General features: G+C 40.6%; 2 protein-coding genes across 2 annotated transcripts in view; both read right to left on the bottom strand.

The window, feature by feature from the left end:
* Nucleotides 1–71: 71 nt before the first annotated feature.
* LOC306779464 (ADP-ribosylation factor-like protein 14) lies at nucleotides 72–1,589 on the bottom strand. The gene is made up of 2 exons (XM_079271401.1): nucleotides 1,153–1,589; nucleotides 72–926 (listed from the first exon to the last, which is right to left on the bottom strand). The coding sequence occupies exons 1-2, from the start codon at nucleotides 1,465–1,467 to the stop codon at nucleotides 618–620; spliced, it is 624 nt and encodes a 207-aa protein (XP_079127527.1). The 5' UTR covers nucleotides 1,468–1,589; the 3' UTR covers nucleotides 72–617.
* A 1,084-nt stretch (nucleotides 1,590–2,673) lies between these two features.
* ppm1lb (protein phosphatase, Mg2+/Mn2+ dependent, 1Lb) overlaps nucleotides 2,674–11,538 on the bottom strand; it is a 37,845-nt gene continuing 28,980 nt past the window's right edge. Inside the window, exons 3-4 of the mRNA XM_079272246.1 lie at nucleotides 6,802–6,963; nucleotides 2,674–4,651 (exon numbers count right to left, since the gene is read on the bottom strand). Coding sequence (XP_079128372.1) covers nucleotides 4,311–4,651; nucleotides 6,802–6,963 — 503 coding nt within the window. The 3' untranslated portion in view covers nucleotides 2,674–4,310. The remainder of the gene's footprint in view (nucleotides 4,652–6,801; nucleotides 6,964–11,538) is intronic.

Genomic DNA, 11,538 nt, shown 5'->3' with positions numbered 1-11,538 from the left:
GAAGGAATATTCTGCTAAAGGTACAATAACTTTGAATTTCAGGACCCAGAAGCAATTTATTTGATTACAGATATTTTACCATTTTTATTTTATTGCAACAAATAAACAAAACAACACTGAAACGCAAGCATGACATTGACACGCATGTTCGAAACATGACGTGAATAAATAAATGGTAAGCACAACAAGTGTTTTATACAAATGAACACAAATAAGATAATGCACAATTAGAGAACATTTCTTTGTGTCACAGAATCTTGACCAAACAAATATAGGTTTTTATCAGCCAGTTTTCTACATGTGGACCCTCTCAGACTGAATTATCACTGACGGCTCATATCAGCTTGTGACACACCGCCTGTCATAACCTGAACTGGCAGCATCCTCATGGGTTATCACAATGGTCCAAAGATACCTTGTCTTCCCCAGGACTGAGTAAAAGTGCTTTCTGCCACAGAGATTAACACTTTGAGTTGTGATAATTTAATCCCCTTTTTTATCACCTCCTCTCATTTAATCCTATAGAAGCCACAGTGAGGCCATTTGCTGATGACTTACACTGGCAGGTGAGAGGAATCATGCCGTTTGAATGAATCTTCAAAAAAGACTTTCATCCATCATCTGCTGCAGAGCAAGACTTGTTTCGCAACTGTGACACTGAAGCCCTTAGACTTCATCTTGATCTTAAAATCTTCTTGAGTCTGTTTAAATGGAGTCTTCATCAGATACACTATCCTCCTGAAGCCTTCCTCTAGTCCCGTGCCGGTGGTCGCTGAACAGGGCTGGATGAACCAGGCCCGGCCCTCGCACGCTCTTCTCAAGTCCAGTGTCAGGCAAAGCGCTTCTGGGCTTCGAGCTGCCTGGAGGTCCTGTTTGTTGGCAAGGACCACAAGAGGAACTCCTCTGAGACTCTCGAACTTTAGGACCTATAGTAAGTGGAAAAGAGGAAGTGAAGAACGCTTTAATTACTACAATGTTCAACAAACTTTTTAGATGGACCGGTTTATTGCGTTTAACACACCTATTCAGCTCAACTATATGTGGTTCAATGTATTATAACACACTGTAATATAGTTGTAAACAGAGTTAAGGACTTTTTTTTTAATGCAAACAATTATAAATCAAGCAACAAATATTCTGTGATTGAATTACCCGATGAAGTTCCTTGCGGGCCTCATCCAGCCGTTTCTGATCCCAGCTGTCCACCACAAACACCAGTCCGGCTGTATCAGTATAGTGATGCCTCCAATGGGGCCTCATCTTCTTCTGGCCCCCCACGTCCCACACCGTCAGGCCCGGGCTGCTCCTGTCGGTCTCCAGTGTCTCCACGTTGAAGCCCACAGTTGGAACGGTCACCACGCTCTCGTTGTACTTTAGCTTATAGAGCAGGGTGGTCTTTCCTGATCCATCCAGACCCAGCATCAGGACCTGTGCTTGTTTCTGAGGCTTGGATCCATGCACGCCCATGTCCTAAAATTGTAGCTTGTGTCTGTATTCAAAATAAGCAGGCTTTTTCTTTTTGTACAGCTGTGTAAACCGAGCTGCCTGCACCCAGTGGCTCCTTTTGTACAGACTATCTGTAGGCTTAGTGTGTCCGCTCTCTCATGGAGACTGTCTACAATCAGCATGCTTTATGTACGGACAAGCAGAGGGATCCCTCCCCTTTGTAGAGATGGGAGTACTTTTGTCCCTGCGTAGCTTTCAGTAAAGCTATTTATATCCAAAGTGACGGTGCAACTAACTGCGTACAGTTCTCTGGTTACCACAGTACGGTCGGAGGAGTCACATCACACCTGCTGCAGATCATCATACACACCAGCAGCCAGGAAGTCCATGTACAGCAGGAGGATTGTTGTTTCTTCCCGGCTAGATGTGTCGTCAATGACATCACAGGGACATTTTGGAGGATTACTGGCCCCGGACTGTCGGGTAAATGTAGTTTTATCTTTAGACTGAACGGCCGGCTTACAGAAAGCTCTCAGTAAAAATATCTTCTGGGAATTTGTTATTAATCTCAAATTAATAACAATGCATATGAAACAGGTTTTGAATTATTATGATTAACTATAGCGTTGCACAAACTTGTACTACAGTAGGACTGGACGATACAAGTGATAAATTCTCACAATTAGTATAATAACAATAAATATAATAGTATCTATTGTTTTCTTCTAAAACACATCCGATTAGTTTGCCCTAATTATTACTGTATGACCACTTGACATTGTAACATTTCTTGGTATGTGTCACTAGTTTTCAAAGCTATTCTGTTTTCTTTAATGGGATTCTGACAATTTAATGTATACATGATATGATACAACTTGGATTGATCAGAGAATTGTAACAGCTCAGCCCTAATATAATAGTAACTGTGGACTGAATAACTTCTGGTGGCCCAGAAGGTGGCACACAATGACTAAAACCAAGCTTGTCAAGTGTCCTTGTCTGATTGCTATAAATTGTTTAATCTCTTTCACTGCTTTTTCTGTCTTTAAACAAAAACAATAAACCATGACAGAGAACATTATGGAAAAACTAAGCGAAAGAACAAGCTCTGGAGATATTTACTGCAAATTTTAATGTTGGTGTTTTTGTTAAGTCTTTTTTGTATGATATAGATTATATTCTCGACATAAATTTAAAAAAAACACAGACGCAGAAAAAATGATCATTTATCATTTTAATGTTACCTTTTTCGTGTCTTTTACAGTTCATTAAAATCAACAAAAACAAGTACAAATGCCACACAAACACTCTGTAAGGTACATTATCAAGGGAGAATGTGAACTGAAAAAGCAGAAACTGTTTTTATCTGATATATATCTCTGAAGTTAAACAATCCAGGAACAGGCGCATTGCTTTCGTCGTTGCTGTGTAAACACTGGATGGGTGATAATAACACGACAGTATGTACATTCATCTTACAATTTTATATCTCTTGGAGACATTTCTTTCCACAATGTTATTCCACATGTGAGTTAACAAGGTCCGACACAGACGTCGTGCAGTGTGCATGGCATGATCCACTGCATCACAAAACCGAGAAGTAGTTTTTGCAGCAGACTTCCTAACGGGTAATTAATAGTTAAGAAAATAAGGCAAAATAACGCGTTTCATTCCTTGTTACATTTTGAGTTATAGGTCAGGGAAATGTGATATGTGTCAGGATAAATATGACATGGCGTTAACAGAAGACTTAACAGTAAGCCGTCAATTTCTGTCCATTTATATCTTGCGTCGATTGTAGCGAGTAATGTAAGACGAGTCAGATAAAGGAATAGCAAGTCAATGTGTAAAAGAGAAGCCTATTAAACGGCTTCTAAACTTTACATTGTAATCTTAATTCCTAAATAATATTAAATGTATAACTGCCAATTATTATATGTGATAACTCAATTATTACCTTATTCTTACAAGTTTAAATTAACAGTCAGTTATTATATTATCAGATGGCATGTGACAAACTTTGTGATTTAATAATTAGCAGTTAAGAGTCACAATGAGATGTTACAACATTATCACCACAAGGTATTGCTTTAAAGTTGTAAGCTATGCTGCATTATCCAACAGTTATTATCAGTAGTTACATGGATTATGATAAGGGTCGGGATCTAACAAGAGACTCGGCTTTAAAAACAATCTTTAACTTTAGCAACAATAAAAACAGAAACAGACTTTATCCGCACAGAAACTAACGGCAATCATTTCAAGTAAGCTAAGACATTCAAGATCTAAACTTGTAAAATTGGGCAACTCCAGACAAAACACTTAATTCATCCATACATCAGGAGTTTCAATGTTCAGCAAGTGTGATATGACCATTGTAATTGGTTCTATTGCTGTACAGTATGACTGGTGATATTTGAACAAGCATATGCATATTATCATTTGTGTTGTTTATGTATAAAGGGAATAAATTCATAGTTGCACCATGACGTGTATCTGATCCAGGAAAAAATAACCTTTTCAGTGCAGTCACTCAGTAAATGTCAATTTACAATTGAATGATGTGGAAACACAATCAGGAAACTAAAAACAACAACAATTAGTGGTCAAATCGACATTGAGGGAAAGACATCACCTTTGAAATATTGTGGAAATAAAACTCCATTTTCTTACAAGTGTCACTTTGTCAGCAGTAAAAGTACAGGGGTGGTTTGATGCACTGAAAGGTTAACATATGTAAATGTAATAGAAATAGTTGTCACTCAAAACGTTGGGGACTCAGTTTTTAAATCTTTCGTCAAGCCTACTTTATTCTTACTCCTATTCAAACATAATAGAGATACTGTGTGTGGTAGACGGGTGGTCTACTGTTCACTGGCCTTGCCTTTAAACTTGACCACCATCACGGTGATGTTGTCAGGACAGCCACGATAGAAGGACTGGAGGACTATGCTCTTCGCGCCAAAATGAGGCTCGCCCAGCCGTTCCCTGATGAAGCGAACCGCCTCCTCGTTGCTGAAGGTGTCCCACAGGCCGTCCGACGCCAGGATCATGAACTCCGGCTGCAGCTTGTTCAGGTCAAACGTCATGATGTCCGGATCAGGAATGACCACATTGAGGTTCTTCAGGGGGTAATCGCCCAGAGAACGGGACATAGCCAAGATGCCCTGGACACGCCACGAGCCGTTGAAGCTGATGAACCCACCTGAGAAGGAACGTAGAAGGGAAATGGTTGGAAAGTGATACAATAGAGAGTAGGAAGTGACATACAAGGGGGAGCGGGGAGGGGTTAGAAAGAATGTGCAAGGAAGTGAGGAGGATAGAGGAACACAAAGATTAGAGGAAAAGGAGATAAAGGAGAGAAACAGATGTTTTACATTTTACTGCCATTAGATAAAAGATTATTTTTGTTCCTCTGAACCAACTCGCAAAGTGTCTCGTGGTTACCATCAACTATGAGACTGCAGTGTACACATCAAAGTGCAAAAATAATATGGATCAGTGCCATTGGCATGTTTGCACTCAGTGCTCACCGTTCATGCTCATGGAACGCAATTGTTTATGTTGGATAGATTTCAGTTCATGTCACATCCTGCAAGTACAGCTGTGTGTCCTCTACGACTTCAACAGATTTGCAAGCAGGGAATTGTACTGGAAATGATACGATGAAGACTTCCATACTAGGTCAGGATGCCTCCCTCGTTTCTACTGAGCAAGACCGTAGGCGTGATTTTAACCATACTGAGGTTGAGAGTTCAAATCCCATTATGTTTAACTTTCTATTTCTATTATTAGACAACTAAAATACCCCAATTCCCAGAAAAAGCAGAGGACATGACTTCTTTGTCCTCAATAGTTAATTACTTAATATATAATTACTTTAGCAGCTACTGCCTCTTCAGATAAATGCCTTAATTAGTAAACATTTCTGCCCTCAGATTATCAATAGACCAATGGCTTGTATCTATTAGAAATGATTTATTCAATTATCTAGTTTGTTTTCATTCCTGTACAGTCAGCACTTAGTTTATTGAAAGTGCAACGTTTCTGTCAGAGGAATCAAACTAACTAAATATAAACAATAACATCATATTCCTACGAGCGCCACAGACTGAAATCCCTCCAATAAGTCAAATCACAAACACATTACACAGTAACACCATTAATAATTGATTAAAAAATCCAAAGAATGACACCAACAATCAGCATCTTGAGATCCACAGAATCCAATCGTGAAAAGGATATGTAAGTTACAAAACAAAGAGGAAATCCATATGGGTCTTATAGTCCCAAATACTAACAGGAAATAAAAAAATTTAAAAAAGGAAATTGAAATTGTGAAAGTCAAATGAGGAAAGAAACAAGAACAATAAAATATGAATTATCATTAAGTAAATATCTAGCAAATATTCACATTCAATATTACAAGTCAAATCTTTCTAAGAAGCATTCACTGTATTCTGTGGTGCTTAAAATGCATTGGTCTAATTTGGGGGATTTTTAAATTGATTATTGATGGTATTTGTGATTTGACTCTTCTGTCATTGAAAATCTGTTTCCCCTCATTTAATATGTAAATGTCTGTAGCAAGGTGCTCCAAGACTGTAATAGCATCAGTTCTACCTGTGGAGCAGGTATAAAGTTTCTATCATTAATTGTTCTTGAGTATCCGTGTTTACAAGAATGTGTCACAGAGCGACGCACCACCACCGTAACAAGATAACGCTACCATACGAGAGAAGACGACTGAATAAGCAGTTTTTATTCGTACACCAGTGGTTCCTGTACACGAGACTCAATGATTAACACATTAGATGCCCCCTCTCACTGAAGTCAACACTGTAGGAAATCATCTGTATCACAATTACAAACATTTTGCACGAATAAGTAAACAGCAACATAATGCAAACTAACTCTGTGAGTTTGTTTTAGTACCCAATCAGACCATTAGATGGAGATGGTGGGCTTTCCTGACAGGGACCACCTCACTGACTAATCTGGCAACTTGCCATCAAACTCAGCATAGAGAGTATGCGGATAGGGTAGGAAGGAGAATTATGCCTTCAAATACACCTTAAATACTGGGCACTGTCTGGCTGCTTTTGATAACGTGCTGCTTTCGAAGCAGATTGTGTTATCAGTCTCTAGGGTTTGGTGTCAGCCTGAGCGCAGAGACACAAGCTGTGGAAAAAGGGATAATGGTGCTTAGCTTTGATCATAAGAAGACTTTGTTTTACGCTTTCATGAGAACAATCTGAGTTTTGCTGTCCCCTCAAGTTTGAACTGAAGCCTTGTTCTGCTGCTCAGAATCAGTTGCGAAAGATCTACTGGTCTGGACTGCAGCTGTTTTCTCACCAGCTTTCTTGATCCTCTTGCGTTCTTTGAGCTGGTAGGGTTTGTGGTCATGCGAAAGAGGAATGGCGTTGCCGTCTTTATCGCAAAGAACTCCGCGCGAGTCTCCAACGTTGGCCACCGTCAACTCCTTATCAGACAGCAGGGCCACCAGACACGTAGTACCTGAAAGATGGCGAAAGAGAGATGGAGCAGGTGAAGGAAGTAGATGACATCAGAATTAGACGTGGGCTATGTGTGATGTTCGGCCAATATTGAAACAGGGTGCATTTATAGAAACTATTCATGCATAAAATAACAATATATGTTTTTGGCATCCAGCAAATCAAGTACCTGACAAATACAACAACACTAAGACTAAGGCTAGTGGCACTGTGAGGCTAAATGCTAGCGTCAGCATGCTAACTGCTCATAATGCCAACGCTAACATGCTGTGTTATGTTAACATGCTAACATTTGCTAACTAGCTCTAAACACAGAGTGCAGCTGATGTCTTCAGTTTCGCAGGTATTTGGTCATAAACCAAAGGAGCGGCTAATTTAAACTGACCAGATGATGAGGATCACCAACGTTATTACAGTTCACCCTGAGGGGGACATGAAAGAACCAAAATTTCAAGGCAGTCCATTGAATAATTGTCGAGAGATTTCACTCAAAACATAAAATGTTAACCTCACTGTGGCGCAAGTGGAATCACCAAGTCGTTAGGGTTCATCCTCTGGGGTCCATAAATGTCTGTACAAAATTTCTGTGCAACCCGTCGAATAATTGTTGAGATATTTCCATCTGTGGTGGTGGACCAACTGGCACACCGATATTGCCATTCATCGAGCCACGATGGCCAAAATAATCCAATACTGCTATAAACCGGTCCTGCTTAGAAATTAAACTCATGGCATTGTCATAACACCCAACCCTAAATATAGCAACCTTAATTAAAAAAACATCATCTGTCATCTGGAGAACAATTGCCTCATTCCCTCCTGCACTACAGTGAAACCCATGAATCACATGCAAACATTGACAAAACTCTTTGAAGTAACTTTTCTTCCTGCTTTCATTTCTTCTCCTCCTTCCTCTCTTTGTTTAGCTTCCCAGTCAGGCAGAACAGAGTCTGGACTCAGAATCTGAGGCCTATTGTGTGAGATCCAAAGTCCTGTAGAGAAAGAACAGATCTGCCTGTTTGGCCATCTGCTCACACAGAGAAAAGACAAAACTAGAGGGGGGGGGAGTAGCGGGTCTTTCTGGTCTGGATCACCCGGACAGAGAGAGAAAGGGAGAGAGAAGGAAGGTAAAAAAATGACCTGGAGGTAGGGGTAAGATTCACACAAAGCTGGTTTGGGGGTGGATGCAGATGAAATAAAGAGTAAGAGTTGAGGAGGTGTGGAGAGCTAGGAGAGAGAAATGAGGAAAAAAGAGATTACTTCTCAGCAAGACAATGATGTATTACTCCCATTTATAGCTTTGGGTGAGAAAAAAAGTGATAAACAGGGAAAATAAGAAGGAACAGAAAATAACTATGAGAAGAGCACCAGCTGGAAGCGAGGCTCAGATGAATGAAGTGAATATTGATGCCGCTTAATTGTAAATGACTTACTCAATCTTTAACAGTTTGCCGAAAATCCATTTCTATTAGTTACATCATAGTATGCCTCCTTAATCCGGCTGCACGTGCCTATAGCTGCCGCTGCACTGTGCCATGCTGTCCACCTAATTATCCTTATCCCATATTCCCATGGCAATAGAGATAATAGACTGAAGTGCCTTCCTTGCACACCCTTCCCCAATTAGCCCCGCCATGCCAAGCACACGTTCAGCATCCCCTATTAAAATGGCACCATGGCCTGCATGCAGCCTGTGCTGATGCTAATTATTGGCTTAGCTTGGCCAGGCACACCTTCAACACTCCAATAAGATGAACTTCTCAGCCCGACTCCAATTTGTATCATTGCACTGATTCACTCCTTCAGAGCTATAGCAAAACCCCTGGAGAGTACGAGTGTCCATATAGCACCAGAATACGTCCCATGGATTTATGTTCTTCACCGAGCTTGCTTGGCATTTAGGTGAAAAATGAGAGGGCAGGACTGCCACCACCCTGCTCACCTCGGCTCATTGTCTCAAAGCCTTTCTGAAAAACACTACCTGTCCATTTGTCCACCCACAACTAGATTATTTCCCCCCCTAAGAGCCATCCTGTCTTACCTGACCTCCTTGGACTGTTAACATTTATAGCAATGCTATTTTTAGCATTTTGCACTGGACTTAAACTGCTTTATAAAGTCTGTGCATCGCTCTGAATTTGTATGTCACTATGAAGCTTTGAAAATCTCTGCTTTCTATAATGTATCATTCTTTTTCTTCTATCCTAAATAACTAGCTGCCTCTGCCTTTTTGAAGCCTGAGTGTGAGATTTCGCTTTGGGCTCCTCTGTACATTTGAACCAATTATTCATTCAGAGTGCTTCTTGTTCCCTTTACAATTATCTCGTTTTTTTTTTCTCATAAACTGCAGTGGCATTGTGGTCATATCTTGGAAAAGCATGTATGTGACAGGGCTATGGATCTAAGTCTCTCCTCTAATTATGCACAAAAGTTACGGCAACCTTAGCATTGCACTCTTATGACAGTGCTGGACTCGTGATGGACAGTTTTTTAAAAAGGTTTAAAGTTGATGCAGCAGAGCCAGAGATTGTCAAAACCTGGTGCGACATTACCCACAATTCAACCCGACAACTGACAGTTCAGTGAGAGATTCAGGTGCGTTATGCACTTCTTCTTTTGACTGCATGCCCCAGAAACTTGTAGCCTTTAACTCCAACCAACGCTGCCCACTGCGCTTTACAACTCCTTGCATGTATTCAATAGTCCCCAAGACCTGTAAGACAGTAGAGTTCCCCGTAAAGAGAATCACTCTACGTCCTATTCACACAACCAACCGGGTGAAGAAACATAAAAAAGCACCTCTGTGCCCGGAGTCCTTACACACTTAAACGACTTCTAACACAAAAATCTTTTCATGTGGAGGTCAGATAGTCAGACTCCAACATCAAACTTGCAAAGGCTGGAGATGATGGATAATTCATCACAGTGAAAGTCTTTGCCATTTAATGGTCACGCAGTGAGCAAGAACCGCTTTAAAACGAGTCTCGTTGTTCAGGAAGCTGAGGCATTAGAAATGTGAAAGTCTGCTGCAATGATGAACTGTGTTGTTATATCACCATAACTCTCATATATCAGATGCCAGAGCTTGTCAAACCTGTTTGGACTGTGTCAAATGTTTAATCAACATTATGTTCATGTCTCCAGGCTACACATTTCACATTCACTTTTATCTATACAGCACATTAATAATCGTGTTTCATGTTTTTGCGTATTCTTTGATTGAACTTGATTTCAGGAACCATTTTGTCTTTTTGTATCCTGCAGCTTCACACTTCTGTGTTCCTCTATGTTGTCCATCTGTAGGTCCACAATTTGTCACGTGTATCTGTAAAGCAGGACCCAAAATACAGTCAAGGCACTATAATATCGATTATATTATATTACCCACCATATAAAGTTTGATCCATTTGCAATCCTTTATTGTACACCTAAACATCCTTCATCTATTTCAACACGGCAGCTTTCAAAAACGCCTCATTGGATCGTACTCTTTAACACGCAGCCCTGTGAGCGAGTCAACCACAGACGGAGCGACACGCACCAGTAAACACCCGCAAGCAGGCTCAATTAATGATATCCACACCGACTTAACTTTGGGTTGAAAAAACACCAACAGTTGCTTTATCTCTATTCCAGTTACACAACACAGACTCAGATAATCGTGTTTGGTCTTATTATGATAAAAAAAAACACATGGCAGAATCACAAGTCCTCAGTAAAGTTCATCAATCCCTCAGCTCCACGAGAACCTGCAGGTCCATTTGTATCAAGTCACTGAAGCCTCAGTGTAGCTTAACTTCCAAAGGCATCTATTCAGATCTGTTCAAGACACTGAAATTATGCTGTGTGTGTGTGTGTGTGTGTGTGTGTGTGTGTTCATGTTGTGTGAAGAGGTCTCATTCTCTACGCATTCACCGTTTTATCTCACCTATACATAAAACATTATTTTTGTAATATAGTGACTAAATACAGTATGTATCACTACTGAGTATTGGACTAATGCACTACTGGACACTGTTGGGTGCTCTGCATGGGTTCAAACGTGTGCCGAGAGACGTGCCACCCTGCTGCATAAAGGTTACCTACAGAATACCACACCGCATTACGGAGACCGTTTCCATAATAGACTAAGCTCCTGGACATTCCATCAAAGGTCAATCTCTCTTATCTTTCTTTCAAGCGCTTTTGTTGGCTGATAAACAACAGAGAGATAAATGAACAGGGCGATAAATCTGATACACCGTTGTCCCGGGGACTGGGGGCTGAATTGAGAGTGAGTCTCTCTGTTGTCCCTCTCTCTTCCTCCCCTGCCAGCTTAATTTAGGCCCCGATTGCAGACAGAAAGCGGGGAGCTGTGCACCCTAAATGATGCGATTGTTGAATCAGATACAGGGACAAGAATGCACAACAATTACCTGATCAGCAGATCCTACCCCCCCCTTGAGCCGCTGACAAGAAAGACAAATACTGCAGCAAATTCAATCCCTTCCTTTCAAATGCCGAGATTTAACAACGCAGGAGCATTTTAATCGACTGTAAATGTTTCTATCAGCTCAGTGTCAGGCATTGATAGAAA

The sequence above is a fragment of the Melanostigma gelatinosum genome (genome assembly GCF_949748355.1).
Source record: "Melanostigma gelatinosum genome assembly, chromosome: 7".
In the NCBI taxonomy this organism is placed as follows: domain Eukaryota; kingdom Metazoa; phylum Chordata; class Actinopteri; order Perciformes; family Zoarcidae; genus Melanostigma; species Melanostigma gelatinosum.
This window is presented reverse-complemented; position numbering and strand designations above follow the sequence as displayed.